Source organism: Acomys russatus, chromosome 27 (assembly GCF_903995435.1).
Source record: "Acomys russatus chromosome 27, mAcoRus1.1, whole genome shotgun sequence".
Classification (NCBI taxonomy): Eukaryota; Metazoa; Chordata; class Mammalia; order Rodentia; family Muridae; genus Acomys; species Acomys russatus.
The window spans coordinates 50,153,640-50,181,054 of NC_067163.1; the positions used below are offsets into that span (position 1 = coordinate 50,153,640).

Here is a 27,415-nt window from a genome sequence, read left to right on the forward strand (position 1 = left end):
GCCTTCTTTGATCAGGATTTACTGCTGTTTTACAATTATTACCCCAACTGTGTTAGAGGCCAAAATACAGATTTTGTATTTCATATTCTCAGAGTTCATATATGCATATAAATAAATAGACATACACTTAGAAGCATCTGAATTTGGTTTGGTGACTATAGTGAGATTTTATGCCTCTGTATAAAAGTCTCATGTGATTTGGAGGAATATAAATCCTTTTCTTCACTGTCTGTATTAACATTTGATATAATGTTTCCTTCCCATGTAGACAGGATATTTCCTTTATCTGTCCTCTGAGAATAACTGTTAGGAGGTTCTCACAAAGACCATTTGCACCTGAGGTTTCTTTGTTGAAAAAGCAAAGGTGGTATTAAAAGTGACCATGATTACACAATTTGAATACAATGTTCAAAATACACACAAGCTCATTTGGTGTTCAAATTATATATTTATAATAATCTCTTTTAAGAAATATTATCGTATTTCCGTCCCCTATACCCTCTGATGAGGGATGCAGAAGAGGAAGGGAATGGGAAGATAAGAGGGAGCGGATAACAATCGGGATGTAATGTGAGCACATTATAATAAATAAAATATACATTTAAAAAATATCATCCACTTTCTTTCTCCATTACAGGCCTTTCATGATCTCTTCCCCTCTATTTTTTTTTTAAGAAAGAAAGAAAGAAAGGAAGAAAGAAAGAAAGAAAGAAAGAAAGAAAGAAAGAAAGAAAGAAAGAAATCTGTTACTATTTGGAGCTTTGTTCACCTTTCTGACATTTTATTTTGAATTTATTCTTTTATGTTTTTTCTTTGCTTCTCTAAGAAACTTTCCTTTAATTCCATGCTTTTTTTCCTATATACTTCTATGGCTATTGAGCTGATTGTATCATGGCCATTCTATCTCCTATTGCAAATATTTAAGTCTCGTAAATTTCCTGCTAACTACTTCTTTAACTGCGTTGTGTGGGTGTGGTATTCAGGACTTTTATTAGACTGTAGTTTCAATATTTCCTTATAAGTTCTTCTTAGCTAATTTTAATATTTATATTTTTAATTTTTTAAATATAGAAATTTAATTGTCCTTCTGATAGTTTTCATGTCAATTTCATTGTGTCTGACTGTATGATTCAACTATAGCAACCATCCTAAAGCATTCAAATGTTTTAAAGTAAGGTTTTCAAAAACTCCAAATTTGAGCCATTTCCATTTTAAACATTTTAAGAATGAAACGAAAACAAAACCGAGGCTTGATAATGCAATTCCAGGTGTGATTCCATCTGTTTAACAGGCTGGGTCAGAGGGACTATAAATTAAAGGCCAGCCTGGGCTACACGGTGAGTTTTAAATACAAGTTGGGAAATTTCCAAAGACCTCACCTTAAAATAGAAAGCACAAAGGAGCTGTAGCTGTAGCTCACTGGTAAAGTGTTTGGTTAGCACGTTTGAAGCTCTGGGTTCAATCTCCATCATAACAAAATCATAATACGGAACGATAATGATAAATAAACAGTAAACAAAGTATAGTAAAAACCTGTATGATGCTTTACTTAGAAGAGACTGAAGGAGAACTCCTGGGGTGTCAACTACCTTTTCTCCTGGGGTCACAGACACTCTCCATATGCAGTGTGTATAAGAAGGGTAGCCATTTGGGAATCCTGGGGAGGAAAGGTTGCCGCTGGATTCTTGTAGGGTTTCTCCACATGCTGAGGGGAAAAGGCATGAGATTATTTACTAATCATTATGAACAGCATGAACATAATAAACTGAGCATTAGATAGTAGCATGTATTTTTATTTCTTTTTCTTTTTCTTTCTTATTTTCTTTTTATAACCAGTGCTGACCTCCAATTCCAAATCCTCCTACTGTAGGCTCCTGAGTTTTAACACTTCAGGTATGTACCACCAATGCCCCACTCCAGAGACTGACAGCCCTTCTAAACGTATTTCTTTTGATGTCTTTCTTAGAGAACTTCAGTATGCTTACTGGTGTCACTAAAGATAACCATAAAACAAGAAAAGAGGTGATAAATAATTTAGTATATATAAAGTTGTCTTCATGGGAACTTTTTAAATTCATTCTTACAGCAAGCGATTTCAAGGACACCATACTCATTTAGGCTGGGGAAGACCTACTTCTGTGTTCCTGGAACCATGAGAAACTTTCTTTTCCTTCCAGTTATTGTAATCAACATGAATGAAAGCTATATTTAACAGTGAAGTATAACAAATTTAAATAGTAATTTCATAATAATGTTATGTACTACTTTAATATTCAAAAATGTATATATTATAACTAATAAATATCCAATAAAGGTAATATCAAAATGTAATGTACAATGATTTAAAATAAGAAAGAAAACAGTATGAAAGGCGGAAGTGATGGCTCCAGGAGTGATGGCTCAGTACTTAAGAACACCTGTGACTCTTGCAAATGATTTAGGTTTATTCCTCAGCACTCATACTGTGGCTCACAAGCCTCTGGACTCCAGTTTAGGTAACTGGTGCCCACTTCTGGCCTTCTTTAGCACCAGGAACCCACATGCACAGATACTTATGAAGGTAAAACACTACTTATACACATAAGATGAAAAAAATAAGTCTTTTTAAAAACATCATGGAAACCACCTATATTCTAGAATATTCTATACATGTTTTTTGTCTTTTTTTCTTTCTTCACTCATGTGTAGAAATTTCTAGAATAGTTGTATAGTGTTCTTTTTCTAATCTCGCATTATTCTTTGGAAATAGTTATCAGCAACCTGAAATTGCAAATTTTACATGGTATCAAGTCTTGCCATAAGCCAATGGACACAATTCTACTAGTTTTCTCATAACTTCCGCAAAGGTCATGCTATGCACTTTGTGAATATAGGTAGATTTCAGTCATTCAGCTCATTTTCCACAGTTGTGGGGCGAGTGGGGACTATCTCTAATAAAACTCTGGTGCTCCCTATTTGACCACTTCCCATTGGTGGGGAGGCCTAGCCACACTCAGAGGAAGCGGAAGCAGGCTATCACGATGAGACCTGATAGGCTGTGGTCAGATGGTGGGGAAGGAGGTCTCCTTCTGTCAGAGCTCTAAGAGAGGGGAATAGGGCAAAAGAGGGAGGGGGGAATGGGAAGATACAAGTAAGAGGATAACAGTAGGAATGTCATCTGAATAAATTATTTAAGAAAAAAAAATCTTCCACACTGCGCCCTTCACAACCTTCATTCAATAGTCTAAAAACAGAGTGTCTTCCTTGTGAAGGATACTGTGCTCAAAACTGAGACATTCCCTGGATCTGGGGCATGTGAACTCTCATCTCATCAACTACTCAATAAATTATAAAAGACTCTGGATATCGTGTGTTAAATAAAGAAGTATAATGACTCTGAAAACATAAAACAGAACTATAAAAACAGCTTGAGATGTTATAAATATTTATATCACCAGAAAAATAGACACTAAAATTGCACAGCAAAGTAAATCTAAAAGAGAAGTGAGCGATGCCTACTCTGATGAGCCAGGAAGACAAAAGAAATCACCATAGAGGAAAACTAAAACTCTGAAGGTCAGAAACACAAAATTCAGCAGTTATTGAGCGGCCTAGGGTCCATGACACATGCCACATTGCAAAGGGGACTCAGAAGAATCTGTTAACACTACACCACCCTGCTTCTAACAATGATATATTTAGATATTAAATAACAACCGGGGAGCTGAATATGTGTCATTAAAAAATACATTTCTTCACCTTTTATAAACAAGTTCCATGACAAATCAAAGCCTCTCTTAGCCAAAATGAAGCTTAAGCTGTATTTTCTACAGTAGAATTAAAATAGAGAAATGTTTGAATCACAGATATATACAAACTATACTGTTCTGAACCAAAACTAGATTATCCTAAACTATAAACAAAAATATAACATAACTTAAAAATTATCACTATAAATTGCAGCCCGATTGCACTGAAAAATATCTCAAAACATCTTATTTGAAGGTTTAGTAAGCATTTGATATTTTTTCAATAAGGATCATTGTCTCTTATTCACAGTCCTGACCTATCACAGCCTTGATTGATTTACTGCTCAAATACAAAGACTAAACTTTGGCTGGGTATAGTGGCTCCTATCTGCAATCTCATCTCTCTAGAGCATTGGGCAGGAAAATTGCTATGGGTTGGAGACCATCCTGGGCTACAGGGTGATACCTTGTCTCAAAACAGCATTATTCAAAAAAAACCTAGGGAAGGGGTGGGGGGCCAGAACAATGACAGATTTTTGGCATGGTCTATTCAAATACTTTTCTATGAACAGCAAATATAGGGATGAGAGGGCAAATTTTATTTCAATCCTGTTACTGACTAATTCCAAAATAACAGCAGATCTCAAAAGCTTTCAATGAATTTCCATGCCAGAAAACACCGACTTTGATAATCAGATTTCATGAGGTCATTTTGTTAAGATGAAAGATAATTCATGACATGTTTTAATATTTAAATACTTCCATCTACACTCAGAAGACTGAAGAGTCTGTATGTGTGGATTAGAACTACTGCCTCAGCGCTAATTGGGGAAATGAAAACAATACAATGAGATAAACTGTTGTTGCTGCTGCTGTTGCTGTTGTTGTTGCTGTTGCTGCTGCTGTTGTTTTTAGTGTTCTAGTGTGAGCCCAAGTCTCTACAAGGCAAACATTCTATTACTGAGCTGTATCCTCGACTCATTCTGAGTCCAGAAAATATTTGAACTTATAATCTTCCTGCCTCAGCATCTCAACTAGTTAGGGTTGAAAACTTGTACAAAATTCCACAAAAGACAATTTATCATAATCAGTATCTAATCAAATTAAAAAATAAAATTCTTCACCTTATGACTTACTTATGTGTGAATTAGACGACCCATATATATCCTCCTTCAATATAAAAAATTCTAATTTGATATTATAAAATGGTATATTTTGAGCAATTGTAGAGTCTTTTTTTAAAACCAGGAGGTTAAAGGTACAATGGACTGAATATCCTTCTACAAATATTTTCCTTTCAGTGTCCGAAGTTTCCAACAAATATCAAAAATTCCTCTTCTCAAAATTTTGTAGAAATAAATCTATAATTTTACTCAATGTAATTAAAACATATGTATCTATATAATAAAACCCTTTTTTAACAACTTAAGAGGCCCTAATGTATTTAAATTATTTGTTTCCCTTCAAAATTTTAAATTTTGTATATATGTTTGGATTTGAAATGATTCTCCAAAAAAGGACAATAATGGATATATACATAGCTCAGTGAGTGAAGAGTATGCCCAGTATTCATAAAGTCCTGCCCACACAAACTAGACACAGCACTACATGTGTATAGTCATAGAACATCCATAATGGAGGCAGTAAGATCACCCTTGGCTAGGAAGCAAGTTTGAGGTTTTACAAAAGAGACCATGTTTGTATTTTCCCCCATGAGATTCCCCTTCCATGTAGTGCTACTTATCTACAACTTCATATTTTCTTCCCTGTTCCTGGAACATCTGGCACAGTATCATTCACATATTGAAGCTGGTTCATTCCTTGGTATCAACTGAGCACCTAATTTATAGCATGTTTTAATGTACGTGAGAGCTTGGGGGAGTATATGATCTATAATGGGAAATATCAGTTAAAGCAAGAATGATGAGAGTAAGATAGGATGGCAATGATGCAACAGAGTTTTCACATCTGTTTGGAAAGGGAGAGCAGGGAGCTTTCACCTAGGGAGACTTAAAGAGTTGGCAGTTTTCAGGGTTCCCAGTGCAGGAAGAGTCCAAAGCAAGTGACGTCATAATTCTAGGAGAAGAAGGAAATGAAAATGAGGCACAAGGTTGTAGCAGGAATGCCTTTGAAGAGTCTGAGAAAAGAGACAAGTTTGGGAAGAAATAGCTTCCAAGGGAAATTAATTTTTGTTTTAAAGACATGAGCCTCTTTTTGACTGTCACATGGACAGCAATGTGGCTGGAAAACAGAAAATGCAAAGGTAAATGGAAGAGCACAAGGTAAAACATGCTATTATTGATGCGATGAGAGAGGTTGGTACCCAGGTGTGAATGCACAGCTGCAGACTAAGAAGGCAGGAATCCAAGAACCAGATGACTGCAGAGAAACAGAGGCAGAAGTGAGAGTCTCTCTAGCATCTTGGATTGGACTATTGGATGGGTTGTGTTACTCGACAGTCAATGAGGTAAGGTGTGCCGGGTAGATGAATTAATGCACCCATGAAAAAGTAGAGGGAAATGAATGAAAGATCTTCATGGGTATTACCATGTGTTTCAACTAATGTGTGTGAGTGTATGTGTGCATGTGCATGTGTGTTTGAAGTTACCCGTCTCTAAAACCAAGAGCAAGAAAGTGAAGTGAAAACAATTCTAAATTCTGTGAAACTCATCCTTTTAATAGAACCTTAAAAATCAAAGTCTACTAGTACATTAAGCTTTCCCATGATGAATATGGAATGACTGTACAAGAAGTAAAAATTCCCATATACTAGTATGTATGTGTGTGTGTGCGTGTAAATATAATAATAAATTACAAGGCACAGGTTCAACATGCATTCCTATAAAATTAGTTAATACATATTTAAAGAAAATGATAATACATATATTGTGTATATAATACATTAAATATTTTAAGCTATTTTTATATTATTTAGAATGAAGTGATGGTGTTTATAGCCATATTAGTAGGAATGTAAGAGCCCCAAAAATTTAATATATGAATAGCTTTTTAATAATTATTATCCTAAAATTTTAATTGATATGTCTATCATATCCTCAATTTATCCTCAGTTTTCTGCACAAATCATTTCCATTGGTGCCAACTGAAAGTTTTCTACCTATATGACCATTGATAAGTTTAGTAATCATTCTAGCTTCCAGGAGTAGATTCAGCAAGTCTGTACTGGGGTGAGAAAAATTTCCTTCTGCAAACAGTCTGAGGAAAGCTTTCAAAGCATCAAGCATGCTTCCTTGGCAACATCAGAACCTGAGATGCAATATACAAGAGGTACATGCAGTCTAAACATTTTCCAATTTGGATTAAAGAGTGGGTTTTTTTTTTCTTGTTTTATCAAGGCATTGGATTTCTGTTATTTCATTAGGACATTCTAATAAGACATTTCATTAATCATCTTATCCAATTTCATTCGAACAGTCCCTGATAACATGGTTAGGATTAGGATAACATTTAGTTTTTGTAATACATTTACAAATCCCAACTAATAAAAATTTTAATATCCTATTGATGATGGTCTTTCAAATACAGAATATTCAAACATTGCCTATGGGGGTAGTACCAGTATGATATCCACATGAGTGTGTGGGTTCTATCTGTGTAAACAAATATAGGGAGGCCAAGAGAAAAACAGCAGATATCTCTTTCTGCCACTTTCCCTTGAGGTATTGCCTTGAGACAAGGTCTTTCTTTCTTTCTTTCTTTCTTTCTTTCTTTCTTTCTTTCTTTCTTTATTAGTTAATTAATTTATTCAGATAACAACTCAATTTTTCTCCCATCACTTGCATCCTCCGTTACCCCCTCCCTCCCCTCCCCTAGGACTATTCACTGCATCAAAAACTTGACTGGATGGGTTGCTTGTCCTACAATCTTGGATCCACCGGTCCTTGGTTCCTTTCCAATTCTGGGGCTACAGACACACACAGCTTTCTCGGATAGGTGTGTGGGTGCTAAGGGTTCAAGCTCAGGCTCTTCTGCTTGTTCTACAAGTTCTCTCATCCATCAAGCCCCTTACCCATCATGCCCTGGAATCTGACTGTGAAAGAAAGACTATTCTGCTGAATGGTGTCAAGGACACAGCATTTGACTACAAAATTACTTGACTATTTAATAATGATCAACAACTTTATTTGGTGTTTTCCCCCATTTATTTAAATTAAATAAAACACACCCCATATATGAAATTTGACTTCTGGCCATCTGTTTCGGTTTACAACCATACAAATTCTAAAGTTCCCTTTGTCCTTCTTTACAGCTGTTGAATATGAAACATGTATGCCATTTGCAAGAATAAAGACAGTCAGGAGAGCAGCTGGAGGAAATTGAGGCCCGATTATCTGGAAGAAGCTCAGATACGAGTCTTCCCGTGTTTGTTGTGCAGTACCTGGGCATCGATACAGCTTTCTTGCTTGGGCAATGTCTCCTTTGCTTAACCTGGTCCGCTGGCCAATCGCAGGGCGGATGCCGTTATCATCACGGGAGGGGAGTATTGTGTCCAGAAACATCCCCCTGGAAAAACAGAAGCAAACCACACCTAAGTCACCAAGCCACACGCTACATAGCCATAAAGAGGAAAAGGGCCACCTTCCCCGAACTCATTCCGCAATTAAAACAGTGGGATATGAGGCTCTCAACATATCTTAGCAAAAGCTTATAAATGTGTGCAACTTTTGAAAGTCAGTGGCACATTTTTTTCCTACATGTGTGTTATGTTTTTTAAAATAAGGATTATTTAACAATACCCGACAGAGGACATTATAGCTTTAGTTTTATTCCCCCATACTGATCTGAGATTGCTTAGATCATCAGATTGTAAAATAATTCTTACAAAGGGAAAAAAATAGGAAAAAATGGCAAGGCTGTTTTGAGGTTACTAAAAAAAATGCAAGAGCCAAAAGTTAAAGAGCAATTTTAATTAAACTACTAACTACACCTGTCTGTCCCTGGATTCTAATTATTACTACAGCTTACACTGAAAGAATGAGAATAGACAGTAACCAATTATTCATGACAATGCAATAAAATGTATATAATCTTCAATTTATCAAGACAAAATCAATACGCGATTAAAAATACTTTATTGAGCCAGCATGTGCTGTCAGACAATGCATGCAGTAAACATAGACCTCCTATTCAGATCTAGCCTATGGACAGCGCAATCTCCACAGTTGTGTGGACAATGGGGACTGACTCTGGCATGAACTCTGGTGTCCCCTATCGGACCACTTTTCCTTGGTGTGGAGGCCTGGTGGCACTCAGAGGGAGGAGAAGCAGGGTATCTGGATGAGACCTGATAGGCTGTGATCATAATGGGAGGGGAGGTCACCTTCTGTCTCAGGCCTAGGGGAGGGGAATAGGGTGAAAGAGGGAGGGAGGAAAGAAAGGGAGGATACAAGTGAGGGGATAACAACTGGGATGTAATATGAATAAATTATTTAAATAAAAACAGTACTGATGGTTTATTAATATTTGCCACAGACACTGAGCTCTTTTGGACTCAAGGTTGTGGTGAGAAATTGCTACTTTCCTTAATATGCATAATTTAAAATTCTGACTGCAATGCACTAAAGCTGCATTCTAACTTTGTAAAGTATATCAAACATTTATGTCACCGAAGGGATGGTGAATGGACTATAAATGTCTTTGAAAGGGTAAAAGTTGGAAATGTTGCATAAATTCATTTTTAAGAAAGAAAAGAAATAATAGATTTTACACTTTATACAAAATCTTTTAAAATAATTAATGAAAATATAAAGATATTTAAATTCAGGTGAGCATAGAAATATTCCATTCCAATATGAAACTAAATGTGTTGTATTTGAATTGAAGGCCGTAGAACAGCTACACAAAGGTCATTTTCAGCATCACTCATTCCTTCCAATAGGAAACATTTATTAAGCACAGTTCTAGGCCTGATTTCATAACAGCAACTTAAGTAAACTGGAATTCTGCCCTTTTAAAAGTGATTCTAATGGGAAAGTGACGTAGTTCAAAATCACAATGTGGTTTGTCCTCCCACCCTCACTTTAACTCTTGCAGTCAGGATAACACAGATATGCACCTGGGAGGGCCTGCGAGGATGCAGTCCTTGTGCCCATGAGTTGGGACTGCAAAAGACTAAGAGACAGACTAGCATGTGACTTTGCATTCCAGCTTCTTGGGATGACAGAGAAAAGAACCAAAAACAACATCTCTGAGAGATACCTGTTTACCCTGCTCATGGCTGCACTATTTCAGTTGCCAGAAATCAGATAGCCCAAGTTTGTACACACACACAAATACACACACACACACACACACACACACACACACACACACACACACACGGGCACACTCATACAGGCACACACACAGACACAGGCACAAGTGTGTACACACATGATAATATTATTCATCACTATCATGGAAGTAAATGCTGTGATACCTCTTAAGGAAATAAGCCTAAGTGTAGCATGCCAGTTACAAAAAGAAAAATACAAGTGACTTCAGTTACAAGAAGCTGAACTCGTAGAACTTGGGAATGAAAGGGTACTGATGGTGTTGAAAGGTTAAACACAAAAGAGGGAGGCGGAGTTTGTCTAATAGAGTCACTATTTTCCTCTCTGCAATATGGACTAGTTCTGGAGACATATTTTACATTGTTAAAATTAACACGTTAAAAGGATAAATTGTCTTGTCACCATTTTTTAAATGCTTTTGAAATGGCAAAATTAATTCCTAAAATTATTTGTTTAAATATATTATTAAACAATCACTTTAGAGATGCAAACTAAAATATTATGAATCAGATCAATCAAATAACTATATTTCTTTTTTTTCCTTTTTTTTAATTAATTTATTCTTGTTACATCTCAATGGTTATCCCATCCCTTGTATCCTTCCATTCTTCCCTCCCTCCCATTTTCCCCTTATTCCCTTCCCCTATGGCTGTTCCTGAGGAGGATTTCCTCCCCCTGTATATGCTCATAGGGAATGTAGATAGTCTTATAAAAATGTATAGGATGGGGTTTTATTATCTGAGAATTTCATAAATGCATATAATGTGTTGGGGCTAAATTCTCACACATCCCCTCCCCTCCAATTCTTTCCCTACCTTCCCCCCCTACATTATCCCCTCTCAGTTTCATGTTCACAGTGAGTCCAGTTAGTGCTGTCACTATTGACAAATGTCTAGGGCCATCTCCTCTACCAGGAAAAGCTTTTCTGATGGCACATTGCTGATAAAAACATGGTCACTCCTCTCCCAGGAGCCATCAAATGTCAATTGCTCCTCAGAAGTAGTGAGACTCTCCCCTTATCTTTGCTAGGATTTGGGTTGGATTGACCTTGTGCAAGTGTGCACACAGTCACAGCAGCTGTGAAATGAATGAGATGCCTTTAAAAACAATAAGAATATTCAAGGCTGGAGGAGGAAGACACTGTGGGGAAAACAGACTACAGGTAACAAGAGGGTGCTAACTTAAGGGGTTAGATGCAAATAACATATAAAGGACATTCTAAGGGGGGCAGGACAGACAATTCAAACTTTAGATAAATCATCTGTGAAGAATAGGGAGATGTTTTGTTGTCATCATTTTGGTGACTCTTCAATACGTCCCATATTCAAAAGAATTAAACTTTAGGTTAATTCTGGATAATTCACTTTAGTGCCTTGACAGAGAAGTCTTGTCTGAACTGAGACCCACACATCAATTTCTTACATGTTTCTGTGGAAAACTTAATTCGATTCCAAGTTCGTAACCTAACAATAAAATTTTACAACTCTAATTTCAGCCCATATGTCTGGGTGCACTTTTTTTTTTAAGCCAAAACTTAAATTCTAATTCCTGGAACAATAAGTATTTGGATGCTACTCAGTCTGGATAAATGTGTCTATTATATGTACTTTAGGAGAGAATGCTTTTCAAAGCCCTGTTAACACTCAACTCGTTTTATTTTTTTAATAGAGGATGTTTTAAAACACTCCCACATTTTAAGGGATTATTAGCATGCTTCTATTTAGTTTTTCATTTAAATAATATGAACAAGGAAACGAATATGACTTTGTTCTTCCTTTGTGACACTTTTTAACAAAATAAATACAAATGAACTGTTGAGTGGACAGAGGTGAAAAGCGAAAGTGGGAAAAATAAGCGAGTGGTTGCAAAGTGAGTACTAGTAAATAAAAAACGGGAAAGGGAGGAACTCAGTGCCTAAATTCCGGCTTCCTTACCTGAGAGCTATTCACTTGGTAGAATCATCTTTAAAATAATGTAGCTCAAAATCCAAACTTATTACAATTCAAAATAAGGCACTTAGTTATTACTGACATAATTTTTTTTGCAAATATTCCATTTATTTATCATCCCCATCATCATTCTCATTATAACACACGGTAAGTTATTGCTATTATAAAGTTGCCGGTACAATAAATAAATACATGTAAATACAAGATGAGGAAAAATGAGGCATGAAAAATATATATTATTTTCCCAAGATCACATGGTTAACCAGTAAAGGCATTTGAGAGGAACACTATTTCTTTTTTTTTTTTTTCAAGTATTAATGGCTTTTTAACCTTTGTACAAAACGGTTACCAGTATCAGGTTACCAACACATACTAGAAAATACAGTGCATGTTGGAGCTAGAAGAGCAACAGATACATTTATGACTGCACTGACACGACTTTAAATTGAGAGTTGGATAACTTCGATGGTCAACTACGTGAAAGTAAAGTGTCTTCCTAACATAGTCTCTGGGAATCCATCTCTTAATAGCAATTCTGTAGCATAAGTGACGCAGAAGGTGAAGGCCCACAGCCTGGAACACAGCTCAAACATGCATGAGGGCATGTCGATGCAACAACAGAAGCACGTGCTTGACTTGTGAATCCCTGCTTTTTATTAAACGGTGCTTTGCCAATGTAACGTGCTGAGTGGTTAAGGAGTTGTTCTCACTCAATATTTAATAATTTGTAGACATAAAATTGCTCAAATACTCTGCAGCACTGCCAGCGTCTCTCTCTTTCAAGTTTCTGCCATTTAGGAAGAACAGGAAAAGTGTGCTTTAAATGTCTTTTAAACAAATGTCTGCTGTCGGTATGACTGTTAACTGCAATTTCTCTGTTCTGTTTTTGTCCCCAGGGCAATGATATCTGAAAGTGGTTCTAGTTCTAAAGACAAACACAGCTTTAGGGGTAGTCGAGTGTAAAAGGGGAATTAAAAGTCAAAAGGTATAACCTGAGACTCCAACCTTGAGAAGGTGTTCCTGGCATAGTGCATGATACTGTCAAAATCGTATCTTTCCCCAAGAGAGTTCACTTCTCCAGGCTCCATCTTCAGAAAATTGTACTCCTGACCTACGAGTGCAGGAAAAACAAAACCACAGAAGAAGACTCATAAATGAGAGACAAGAGAAAAGAAATCTGGGACCTATATTTGGGTTTTACTAAATCGCTTGCTTGTTTCTATACACACACCCATTCCTAGGCAAAAAATAAAGCAAAACCATATGTCCTCACTCTAACGCCTAAGTAAAAAGTGATTTTGGCGTGGAGCAATGAGCTAATTTCTATAAAAAATGATAAAGACAAGCATATTGTTCTTCTAAATGCTCCTTAACTATCTCATAATATTCTTTTATTTAAAATTATATTGCTGTTGGAAGTTTTAAACAAATAATTATAATAATTATTTACAACCATAGTATAACACAAATTCAAGTAATCGGCTCTCTCCATTCAAATTTCTTTTTTTTATCACAGTCACCTACATTACACATAAATTTAAAGCTGACATGTTTGTATTTTAGACATTGCTCTTGAGGAAATCATCTAATTTCAAGCTTCTGATTGACAGTAAGTCATAAATGCACAGTTAATATGCAGTGTGTATATTTTCAGCCTGGAATCTTCCTGCTATGGCAATTCTAGTCAATCTGAAAACTTCATTCAGTAATTGTTCTTTGTGTGTGTGTGTTAGCCTGAACACTTAATCAAAAAAGTATGCTGAGTTATAATTTTTCCAGCAATGTCTGTATTTACTTATATATCGATTTTTACCACATTCACATTTCTTCTTTGTCCTAGCCTATATTTATCTTGAATCAGGAATACACTCAAGAGAAGGAACCATATTCAAATACTGCACCCTTTAAAAGTTTGTTTTGTTTTCTTGGTCCACGTGACAAAAATGATTGGCAGACAGAGGACAATACAAAGACAGCTAATAGCAAACTTATCATCTACTTGACAATTGCAAAAAGTTTCAGTAATATTATCTCCTTTTAATTCACTCTTAACAATATAAATGTAAGATGAACACTGACCACTGGTTCCGGTTCCTCGGGATTCCACAAGGTCATAATCATTTTTCTTGATTTTCATCTGCTAATTACATCATTCTTGAAAAAGATTTATTCCCTTGCTTCTGGACACCATGCTCCTGTTATTTTGCTCTTACATCTAGATGTTTCTATAGTCTTTCAGAAGAATTTTATAAAGGTTGCTTAAGTACTGTTGCTGTTCATCTTGTACATGCAGGCTTTTTCTTCCCTGTTCCTTCAGCTTGCTACTAAATAGTCAAATCTACTAGTAAATGCTTCTCTTTAGATACTCCCCTAAACCCTGTCCTATCATTCCTTTGCTACCCTGGAGAGTAGTTAAAGAGTTTTTAAGTCCAGAGTTAGGCTAAAAGCAATCAGTATGACTTTTTCTTTCTCAAAAAACCCTGTGTTTAGTCTGTGTTTTATTGTTCCATTTGATAGAAGCAATATTCACATTGTTTCCTGGAATAAAACTGTTGAAGATTTTTCTGTCATGTTCCCATTAAAACACTTTAAAACTATCCTTGCTCTTTCCTACTCAAATACTGAGAAGTTACTCATCTCACAGCAACTATTTATGTAGGATTCTGCTAGTTCTCTGAAATTTCATCTTCATCTTGTCCATCCCAAGTTAAAGGTACCACAGTAGGTAGAGTTTTCTCTTTCTCTTCTCAAATCTTAGCTTTGTTTATTATCCATGATGGTTTAAGTAGAATATCTTGCATAGAATCATACGCTTGAATATTTGGTCCTCAATTAATGGAACTGCTTGGGAAGGATTAGGAGGTATGGCCTTGTTAAAAGAGGTGTGTCACTTGGGGTGGTCTTTGGGGCTTTAAAAGCACGCATCAGCTCCATTTAGCTCACTCTTCTTCCTACTTGCAGATCAAAATATAAGCTTTTAGCTACTGCCCCAGTGCCATGATTGCCTGTTTGCTGCTATGATCTCTGACATGGAGATGGTCATGTACTCCCAACTCCAGCCCTCTAAAGCAGCAAGCCCAAAATAAAGCCTTGCTTCCATAAGTTGCCTCGGCCAGAGTGTCTTCTCACAGCAATAGAAAGTAACTAGGATACAATTTTTCAATTATTCCTCAATAGAGAGTAGAGCATAAATTTCCTAGACCTGTATAGATGCTTCCGATTCTTTGTAATGTAGCTCACACATGAAATTAATAATTAACAACCAACCCCTCCACTTATAATTTACCATAGAGTAGTACATCAGAGCTAAAACTGTTTATCAGGTATTACAGCCTAAAGATTTCATTAGCTTTTGGGTTCACTCTTTACTTCTTTTCTTTGAAATGTTTCTTTTTAATGTTTTTATTTACATTTACTTATTTTTAATTTATTCACTTTACACCCTTCCCTAGTCCCCTCCTAGTCCCTCTTTCCTTCCCTCTTCACCCCTATCCCTCTCCCCTAATCTTCAGAAAGGGAGAGCCCTCCTCCACTACCAATTAACCCAAGCCTATCATGTCTCATCAGGACTCCCTGCATCCTCTTCCCCTGTGGCCTGACAAGGCCTCTCCGCCAGGAAGAAATGATTGGAGAACAGGCAACAGAGTCCATGGCAGAAACAGTTCCTGTCCCCTTTACTAGGGTACTCACATGGAGATGGAGCTTAAGGGCTACATTTGAGCAGGAAGCCCAGGTGCTCTCAATGCATGGTCTTTGGTTGGTGATTGAGACTCTGCAGGCTGTCCTGGGCCCAGATTTGTTGGCTCTGCTGGTCTTCTCATGGAGCTCCTGTCTACTTGAGGTCCTTAAATTTTTTCTTAATTTTAACTTTGGTGATGATTGCTTTTATTTACCAAAAGCAATATTTTTCATGTTTTGCTTAGTCTGCAGTGTTCTAAAAGTATGCCTCTTAACCCATTTTCACTCAAATTCATCTATGTCTATCCACAGAGTCACACTAAGCTTTGTATTTTTCATATCAACACAACTTTTTCTGTGGTAACTGGAATGAAGTACGTGAGGAACAAAGAAATCAGTGCTACTGCTTACACAAAATTCTAAGAGTTTCAATGTAGTCCTTTATTTGACTGCAAATGAAAAAAATAAAACACTGTTTGACACTGCTTATACTTAAAATGCATACTACAACAAAATGCCAAAAAGGACTTAGAAATTTTTTTCAAATGAAATATACTGGTATTTCTGAATATGAAAGTTGAAATAAATACATAATTTTACAATGAGGATATTATCACTCACAAGACTCCAAGAGAAAATTAGATTCTTACTATAAGCTTATATTTCAACTAGTGAAAACATCCTTTAAACTTTCTTTAATATAGTCAAGTATAAGAAAAAAAAATCTCCAAGAAATTCTTAAGGCTATTCTGGTAATTACTCATTTTGCTGGATTTTCTCCAGAAATTATACCTGACACAAAACTGTTTCCTGCTGCAATAGTACATAATGACAGAACTTTAGCCCCTTTAAGTCTATACAGCATAATTCAAAGAATTAATTACAAAAACAGTTTTTTAAATTACTAAATCTTATTAGCCTATCATACCCATTCATGAAAAGCACAGATATTTAAAATAGAGTACTGCATCTTAAGAAAGAAATATTAGAAATGGTCATTTTTAACACAATAAAATGTTGACTCTACTACAGTAAAAAATGTTTGTACAGTTTAGAAATGTCAGTTTGTGGGTCCCAGCAGCTCTCACCTGGCTGGATGTTCTCCCGTATGATGGTGACATGGTTATCTCTGTCTGGCCGTGTATGTTCATGCCAGAAGCCTATGACATGGCCCAACTCATGAACAACAATTCCAAACTTGTCACAGTTCTTCCCAATAGAGATGGCCTGAGGGCCATTGCCCCGTCGGCCAACATAGGAGCAGCATCTGTAACAAATGGACAGTAGAGAACAGACTTGTGAAGAGGAGAGAGCTGGGCATGACAGCATGGAAATACCAGAAACCATGGTGACTGACTGTAGAAGCCAGCACATCCTGAGTTAGGACAGCCTCTCCTTAGCAAGTTTTAAGTTCATGTATGATAAAAATTTCTCAATAATTAAAGGCTTGGCAATCACCTTTATATTAGAAGGCAAGCTTTGCCATTTATTTACAAGTGTTTAGAAGTTAAATGACAGACAATTAAGATAATGAAGATAATGTGCCATTGAAAGGTTTGGCCATGTCCCCTTGATGGGGAGGCCCAATGGCACTCGAGAAGAGATAGCAGACTACCAAGAAGAAACTTGATAACCTAGCATCATATTCAAGGGGAGGAGGTCCCCATCAGTCGCAGTCATAGGGATGGGGAATGGGGTGAAAGCGGGAGGGAGGAAGGAATGGAGGATGCACGGGATGGGATAGCAATTAAGATGTAATATGAATGATTTTATTTTTCAATAAAAAAAAAAGAAAGGTATACTCAGTCCTCAATATCAGTACCTCTAATCATTACATTACCAGTGTGGTTATCTAGCAATAATCCAATACTACTTTTCTTTTTTTATTATTAATTTATTCTTGTTACATCTCAATGGCTATCCCATCCCTTGTATCCTCCCATTCCTCCCTCCCTCCCATTTTCCCCTTACTCCCCTCCCCTATGACTGTGACTGAGGGAACTTCCTCCCCCTTTATACGTTCATAGGGTATCAAGTCTCTTCTTGGTAGCCTGCTATCCTTCCTCTGAGTGCCACCAGGTCTCCCCTTCCAGGGGACATGATCAAATATGAGGCACCAGAGTATGTGTGAAAGTCATACCCCACTCTCCACTCAACTGTGGAGAATGTCCTGTCCATTGGCTAGATCTGGGTAGGGCTTTGAAGTTTACAGCCTGTATTGTCCTTGGCTGGTGCCACAGTTTGAGTGGGACCCCTGGGCCCAAATCTGCCTATCATAATGTTCTACTTTGTAAGATAAATTTTGCTTTTATGTTTTTGAGAAAAAGAAAAATATCCATATGTTAAAGACATAATCAAAATACACATTGATCTTCTTTACCCAAGAAATAATTCTTAAAAAAGAGAATCCTTTTCAAAAGTTAATTAAAAAAAAAAAAAAAAAAAAAGGATGGGGACGCAGCTCAGAGTTAAGGACTTGACACTGCATGTATAAGGGCCAGAGGGGCCAGATACTCAGAGCCCATGGAAATGTCAGGTGGGACCGGAAACCCTTCTAATCCCAGCCACTGGAGTCATAACACAGGGTAATCTCCAGAGCAAGGTTAACATTATGGGAGATACAGATTAACCACATGGGCTGATCTGTGGTATAACTGAGAGACTATGACTCAATGACAAGGTGGAAGAGCCATGGAGGACAATTCTCAACATCAACCTAGGCCTCCATGTGCACACACCACACACACACACACACACACACACACACACACACACACACACACATGCTGAAAAAGAGGGCCTGGTATGATGGCTGAAAGAGTAATGAAGATTTTCTCAATTCCAAACACACATGTTTAATTCCCAAGCCCCATGTGATAGAAAGAAAGAAGGCCCACTCCAGGAAGTGCTTCTTTGATCTCCACATGTGTTCCATGGCATGAATGTCTACACAGATTGCCCACACATGCACATACAAATAGATAAACATAAGAACATTATTAAAGTCAAGTACTTACAAAGATGCTCAATCTCAATGTCTCTCCAAAATTCATATATCAAAATATAAGCCCTGATGAGATCTTGTTTAAAATGGAGCTTTAAAAGATAATGGTTCATGAATGAGGATTCCTCATTAGTAAGTTCAGAGACTCGACGGAGGAAGCCCTAGAAAGCTACCTTCCACCATTCCACAATTAAAGAACACAGCATGAGCACGTTCCTTTTACATCCAAGGAGGATCCTCAGCAAACACAGAACCCACAAAGTTCACAGTGGATGAGATACCCAGGCCATGGTGCTCAGTGATGGAGCACTGTGCAGACTACAACAACCCATGAAGAATAACCACCATTTGGTGGCCGTTGCGACATTGTCAAAATTTTATAAAATGTTTCTATTAATCAGTTACTTAATAGCAGAGTGCAATATTCATTATGCCTACTCAAGAAGGGCCCTTGATGGTCAAACAGAATGCTAGCACTCAAGAACAACTTACTGCAAAATTTTATACATTTATTGACACTTGTAAATACTTACAAGAGCAAACACACACACACACATACATACACACACATACACACACACACACACACAAAAGATATCTACTGTAAAGTAAGTTTTAAATAGTATAATATGGCTGTAGTAATGAGTGCCAATAAATTTCATTTCATCTGAGACATTAATAATTTCAGTTTACATGTAAACATTTTCTTCAAATATCCTCCTAGACATCAACAGAGAGCAGCAAATATTTGGCCTTGAAGTTGGGAATCATAAGGCACTAGACACTGTCAAAAGCCTCTTTTCATTTTTTTTTTTTTTTTTTGGTCTTTTTAAAAAAATTTTATTAATTTATTCTTGTTACATCTCAATGGTTATCCTATCCCTTGTATCCTCCCATTCTTCCCTCCCTCCCATTTTCCCCGTATTCCCCTCCCCTATGTCTGTTCCTGAGGGGGATTTCTTCCCCCTGTATATGCTTTAAACCCCTACCCAGATCTAGCCAATGGGCAGAACATTCTTCACAGTTGAGTGGAGAGTGGGGTATGACTTTCACACGTACTCTGGTGCCTCATATTTGACCATGTCCCCTGGAGTGGGAGACCTGGTGGCACTCAGAGGAAGGATAGCAGGTTATCATTTATTAATTTTTAATGCAATAAATTAATTTCTAAAATGATGACAAGGGATTTTTCTCTCTCAATCTCATTCTTGTCAATTTACTGTCTTATTAATTTCTCACAAATAAAGTTCCCATGTCACCATCTTATTCTTCCCAACTTAAATTACAGACTTCAACTATCTATACATTTTTAATTCATACTATGCCAATTTGAGATGTTAATACTCATTATTTGTGAGTGCTATGCCAATGAATTAAGGATAATATATCAGTAACAGATGTATTGGAAAAGAGGTAAGGGAGATTGAAAAATTAATAAATTCTCTCTTGTAAACCTATATATATTTTATAAATAATGCATGCTATTCACACACAGACACTGCATACTAAAAAGTAATTCCTCACATATTACTTGATTTAGAAAAATATTATTTTTCCAAACTTTGGATATTTAATCCAAAATATTTGCTAGTTTAAAGCAATGTAAGGAGACAGAAATATCTGGTGATTATATAGCAATTAAAATACCCACGTTGAGTCATTCTAGCTGGTTATATTCAGAGAACACATTACTTTGCAAAAGGAATTCTGAGGGATAGAAAGGCTGTCTATCTATGTAATCTTAAAACACCCTTTTGGCATAATTGAACCCAGAGCAATTTCCCATAATAAGATGGCTTTCGTAGTGGAAAGGAAAAACAGATTTTACAGGGCTTATTTCATAGAGCTATTATTTTCAATGGCCCAGGGAAATAAGAAAAATGTGGTACTTTGATCCTTTACCAACTAAAGGTCTTAGGACCAGGAGATTTCTAGACATTAAGGTTCATTAAATATATGCCTATGAAAATATCAAGCATGTGTTGACATGGTAACATGCAATTAAAAATACATGGCTTAATCAAAACACTGTCTTAGTTTCTAATAAAATCATGTTTGAGACTATTTCTGTCTATCCGGTTCTTGACATTTCATGTCTAATTTGTTTGTCATTTGTACAATATGACACATCAAAGGTCAACCTCCCCTCTCAAAATAAGGCCTATTTACACATATAGAAACGTTTTATTTCATCTTAAATTATATAAAGTAATGTAAATCTCCTGTTTCTGAATTTCATTTATGGCTTACAGTTAACATTTACATACCAAAACACGCACTCTCTCTGTCTTTCTTTCTCTCTCTGTCTTTCTCTCTTTTTGTCTCTGCCTCTCTCTGTTTCTGTCTCTGTCTCCCTGTCTCTCTGTCTCTCTCTGTTTCAGTCTATCTCTGTATCTGTCTCTCTGTCTCTCTTTGTCTCTGTGTATCTGTCTCTCTTTGTCTCTGTGTCTCTGGTCTCTCTGTCTTTCTCTCTTCTCTCTCTCTTTCTCTCTGTGTCTCTGGTCTCTGTGTCTCTCTGTGTCTCTCTGTCTCTGTCTCTCTGTGTCTCTGTCTCTGTCTCTGTCTCTCTCTCTCTCTCTCTCTCTCTCTCTCTCTCTCTCTCTCTCTCTCTCTCTCTCTCTCTCTCTCTCTCTCTCTCTCTCTCTCTCTCCCATCTTTGGTTTTTAGGGACAGAGTTTCTCTGGGTAGCCTTGGCTGTCCTAGACTCACTTCGTACCCCAGGCTTGCTTCAAAATCACAGAGATCCTCCTGCCTGTGCCTCTGAAGTGCTGGGATTACAGGAATGTGCTGGTGCACACAGCTGAAAATTTTCTTTAGGTCAATACATAACTTAGGATTGATTTTACCTTTTGTGATTCCTTTTTAAATTACTTCCAATTACTTTACTCACTAACTATATGATCTCCACTAAAATAATTCTTTTGTTATAATCTGTTTTTAAGACATCTCAGACCCATAGGGGAGGGGAGTAGGGGGAAAATGGGAGGGAGGGAGGAGTGGGAGGATACAAGGGATGAGATAACAATTGACATGTAATATGAATAAATTAATAAAAAATATTTTTAAAAAGACATCTCAGACCCCAGAAGTTCTCAAGTGTCACATTAGACTATAATATACATGAGGACAAGGGTCTCTGCTTCTTCTATTCAGTGTCTAGCTCAAGCCTCCAAGGCAATAAGCTCATGGCAGACACTATGTACAAAGAGCTTCCTGAAATACCTGCCCATCTTCCTTAGCATCTCCACATCCATGAATAGTATCTTATTGAGTATCTTCCCAGTTTTAATCATGAGAAATGGAATAATAAATAAATAAAAGCCATCTTTCCACACACTAACTCATCCAGGTGAAATGAATGGCAACTGTGAACTTCCTTCGGCTTTTTCAGTTCAAGCACTGCCACTAATCCTGATACCTCCCTTCCTCCCCCATAGTCAATCCTATTGGCTATAACTTTAATCTCTGCCCAGAATCCATCCCCTATAACAGATTGCAAGGTGAGTACCCTCTTCTAAGCTATCATTTCCCATGTGGATTGTTGGAATTGTGCACCATTGTTGCTCCTTTTCTTTCTTGCTTCGATATCACCATGTGTTTCTTACCATCACGGTGGTTTCTGACTGTCAAGTAGGGTTATCCCATTCATTATTCAGCAATTCTGTGGTAAATTGTGTCAATGCTCAAAAACACTCATCCTCTGACTCCAGCTGGTGATTACAAGTCCCTCTTCCACTAATGCCGGGTTTGGTTACACAGCTTGTTCTGGACAATGTCACACAAGCCCCAACTCTCATTTCTAGAGAAAACAGTTAAGAGCCAGCACATGGCTGAGCATGTGGTTACCGTTTAGTCTGCCATAGGAGCTATATCCAGAGGGAACCACCTCCATGAGACCGCCGCACAGAGGACTTAGATGGCCACGCGTTAGTGCATTTGTTGCTCTAAGCCACTGATACAGAGCAACCACTTGTTTTAACAGCATATAACGTCATCAAGCTGACTAAATCTGGCTGTCTGAAATCTTCTAAATGTTCTTCATACTCATAAATATTACTAAATATTACCGTACACAGCTATTCTCTCACCACTATCCATATCTATCCCCTGCTTTGCTTTGAACATGGAGCAAATTCATGCCTCATTGTCTTTATGTCTACCACAACAGAAACACCAACCTCCAAAACCACCTAAATGGCGCTCTCTCTCTCTCTCTCTCTCTCTCTCTCTCTCTCTCTCTCTCTCTCTCTCTCTCTCTCTCTCTTCTATAACTTCTTCAAGTCTTTGCACAAATTTGACCTTTAACCTTCTCTGTTTACTTTTCCTCTGAGGATGTGTTGTCTTGTTTTTCATTCATTTTACTCTTTCTCTCTGTCTTTTCTAGCATGTAAGCATTTTAGGAGGCAGGACTCCCACCTGTTCTAGCTTTACCTAGCACACAGAACAGAATCTCATATATGTCACGGCCCCCATAAATACTTCAGGAGAAGTTAAATCCTACATTTCAGAAAGCAGACCTAAGACTCCAGGGGCCATAGCAGGTACAGATAGGCTTGAAGAGACTCTTTCTGGTGTTCAGCCCTCAACATGGCTCTCCAGGTTTTCCTCCTAGTAAATTAATTGTGTCTGTTGTTTGCATGTAAGAATCTTGGTTAGCACACATCTTCTAACTGAAACCCTCATGCAGAAAGAAAATAACTTCTGCTCAATGTTATAGTCTCAAAACATAGAATGGAAGTAGCACAAAATGCTGTAGGCACAAAATAAGTATAGTATAATTTCACTGTTGTCTTGATCCAAACAGACAAAATTCAAATATTGAAACAAAACTTAAAAAATAGTTAAATAAATTAACTCAGTAGTATTTTTAACATTCGTTAAAGAGAATTAGGTAGAAAAATATTACTCAAGAAGCTAATAAAATAATACAAGTAGTAGAAAAGAAGGACATTAGATTAAAGTAATAAGTTTGATGGCATAAATCTCTCACAGAACAAATAAAATAATTTCCTTTAAAACACATCACATTTTTTTAATTTTCTTTTTTTTTATTAATTTATTCTTGTTACATCTCAATGTTTATCCCATCCCTTGTATCCTCCCATTCCTTCCCCCCTCCCATTTTCCCATTATTCCCCTCCCCTATGACTGTTCCTGAGGGGGATTACCTCCCCCTGTATATTCTCATAGGGTATCAAGTCTCTTCTTGGCAACCTGCTGTCCTTCCTCTGAGTGCCACCAGGTCTCCCCCTCCAGGGGACATGGTCAAATGTGAGGCACCATAGTACGTGAGAAAGTCATATCACACTCTCCACTCCACTGTGGAGAATATTCTGACCATTGGCTAGATCTGGGAAGGGGTTTAAAGTTTACCTCCTGTATTGTCCTTGGCTGGTGCCTTAGTTTGAGCGGGACCCCTGGGCCCAAATCTGCCTATCATATTGTTCTACTTGTAGATTTCTAGGACCCTCTGTATCCTTTTATTTGCTATTCTCCCATGCGTCTCTCATTTAGAGACCCAATAGGATGCCCTCCCCTCTGTCCCAGTTTCCTGGTAAGTGAAGGCTTTCGTGGGACATGCCCCTTGGGCTAGTATGCAGATATAAGTGAGTATATACCATTTGATTCTTTCTGCTTCTGGGTTAACTCACTGATTGAACTAGAAATGATCATAATGAGTGAGTTAACCCAGAAATACATCACATTTTATTGATAATTTTCTTATAATAATTACAATTAACTGTAACAGCCAGTCATTGAAATATCACTTTTAATAATTAAGAGTTTTAAAATATGGATAGAAGATTAAACTATGTATCCTACTGAAAATGAATCAAATATAGCATGTATGAACATTTTTCTGAAAACATAAATTCTGGTAAAAATTTGTGAATAGTTATAACTGTATTATATACCATGAAATGAAACTCACTAAAGATAAATAACAAAATAATCCACCTAATATCTTTCAATATTTATTTATTTATTTATTACATTTCATTATTTTTCTTCCTACCACCACTATGGCATGAAGCAAAGATTTCTTTTACAAAATAAAAATAAAATGCAATGTTCTAGAAAGTACTGAAAGTTCTATATGGAGTAATTCTTAGTACTCCCTGTGAGTGTGGAGGTTTTTATTTCTGTTTCAGTTTTTCGTTTCTGTTTTTGTTTTTGTTTTGTTTTGTTTGGTTTGGTTTGGTGGGTGGGGTTCCTAGTTTTAGAAACTATAAAAGGATAGCAGGCTACCAAGAAGAGACTTGATACCCTATGAGCATATACAGAGGGAGGAGGTCCCCCTCAGTCACAGTCATAGGGGAGGGAAGTAAGGGGAAAATGGGAGGGAGGGAAGAATGGGAGGATACAAGGGAGGGGATAACCATTGAGATGTAATATGAATAAATCAATAAAATAAAATTTAAAAAAAGAAACTATAAAAGTTACAAGTCGACTTGTTGATAGAGTAATAAAGGTAAATTGTATTTCTTTTTAAAAATATTTTATTAATTTATTCATATTACGTCTCAATTGTTAGCCCATCACTTGTATCCTCTCATTCCTCTATCCCTCCCGCTTTCCCCTTACTCCCCTCACCTATGACTGTGACTGAGGGGGAGCTCCTCTTCCTGAATATACTCACTGGGTATTAAGTCTCTTCTTGGTAGCCTGCTATCCTTCCTCTGAGTGCCACCAGGCCTCCCCATCCAGGGGACATAATCAAATATGGGGCACCAGAGTTTATGTGAAAGTCACTCCCCACTCTCCACTCAACTGTGAAGACTTCCCTGTCCATTGGCTAGATCTAGGTAGGAGTTCGAAGTTTGATGCATGTTTTGTCCTTGCCTGTTGCCATAGTTTGAGTGGAACCCCTGGGCCCAGATCTGCCCATCATAATGTTCTTCTTGTAGGTTTCTAGGACCCTCTGGATCCTTGTATTTGCCCATTCTCCCATGCTTCTCTCACCTAGAGTCCCAATAGGATGTCTTCCCCTCTGTCCCACTTTCCTGGTAAGTGAACACTTTCATGAGACATGCCCCTTGGGCTACTGTCCAGATATAAGTGTTTCTTTAGAACTGTTTTAGAACCGATGAGGGCTGATCAGATGATTCAGTGATTCAGTGCACTGGCTGCTATTCTAGAGAGCATGGGTTCAATTCTCATCACCCATATGGTGCTCACAGCTAACTGTACCTCCAGCTCTAAGAGATCCAATGCCCTTTTCTGTCTTCTGCATGTACCACACACACACGCGCGTTCCAGACATACATACAAACAACACATCAATACATATAAAATAAATATATCTTAAAAAGAAAAATATAACTAATGAATATTGCTATCAATTGCAATTGCACCATGGTACAGGCATGTCATATTCCATAGAGTCATAATATATGTAATTAAATGCCATACATTCAATGCCTTGATGCTTAAGAGATGAAAGACCCAACACTGATGCCTTTCAGAAGGTGAGATGAATGCTTGAGTTATAGCAGGCATTAAATAATTTATGCAATACCAATTCCAAGTCCTTTTAAAGTCCAGGTCAGTTTTTGAAACCAATATGTATCATATCACAATGAAAGAGGTGACGTAACTTTATTATACGCTGTGCATAAAATTTAGAAGTCTAAAATAATTAAAATGGTCTAAAGCCATTGAGTTAGTTCTATTACAAAGTGTCATTACTGTTACTAAAAAAAAATATAAGACAAACAACAAAATGTGAAATGATAACCCCTAGATCACCAAAATGCAATATTAATACGATAATATTGACAAATATATTTACACATAACACTCAAAAGTCTGGTTTTCATGAAAGTAACATATGGACTCAACAGGTTATTATACATATGTATTATATATATATATATACATATATATATATATACACAATAACAATTATTTTTTAAAAGCTATGAACTTGAAGGTGAGTGGGGAAGAGCATATGGGAGGATTTGAATGGAGGAAATGGAAGGGGAAATATAGTTAAATTACAACCTCAAAAACAAACAAAATTTTTTAATGGAACCTGCTTGACTTTTTAAGAGTGTAGGTTTGTTTTAATCATCTCTGGATAAGTGGCAACTCTCTTCAAGTCACTTTGATGTAAAAGAGAAATTGTTACGTTGTTTTACCATTTAAGAAATTTATGGGACTAAAATAATGTTGAAATTGTTTATACTTTCACGAACACCTACATGCAAAACAGTATATAGGGATGAGGGACACTGAGGTAAGTTGTGTGCCCCCATCCTTGACAAACATAAATACTTGAGAGACCTGAAATAAGCTGTGGGTGAGGAAAAAAGCCAACTGTGAGATTCTCAAAAGTGGGTGAGAACAAAGCCTGGGTAAGAATTCCACCAAGGAAAAATATAGTAATAGTGTCATCTTTTATTTCATTTTAAAACCACTTTTTTTTTATCAATTTAATTTATTTTGTATATTTGCTAATTTCAAGCCATTAGGAATCAGACCTAGGGCTGTGTCCATGCAAGGCAAGTGGTTTGCAACTGATGCCTCCTGATTTTTAATGGACAAATAGTGACTCTGCACATATGTAGGGGCCAATATGTGTCTATGTATGTGTTTCTAGCACTAGTGCCTTGGCAAAATGGAAAAAGGGGCTAGTTTGGTCTCATTCGCTCAGGCTTCTGCTGTGAAATCTCTAGAAAGATCCATCTTTTTTACTTGAAACAAATGTTTATGCAATGTATTTTGATCATGTTTGCCTCTCCATTGGTCCCTCTCAGATTT

At 37.0% G+C, this 27,415-nt stretch overlaps 1 protein-coding gene across 1 annotated transcript in view; it reads right to left on the reverse strand.

Moving 5' to 3' along the window:
• Positions 1-27,415, reverse strand: part of Tll1 (tolloid like 1) — a 196,763-nt gene that overhangs the window by 70,652 nt on the left and 98,696 nt on the right. The window contains exons 6-9 of the mRNA XM_051169507.1: positions 16,737-16,915; positions 12,976-13,081; positions 8,128-8,252; positions 1,590-1,705 (exon numbers count right to left, since the gene is read on the reverse strand). Of these exons, the coding sequence (XP_051025464.1) occupies positions 1,590-1,705; positions 8,128-8,252; positions 12,976-13,081; positions 16,737-16,915 (526 nt within the window). The remainder of the gene's footprint in view (positions 1-1,589; positions 1,706-8,127; positions 8,253-12,975; positions 13,082-16,736; positions 16,916-27,415) is intronic.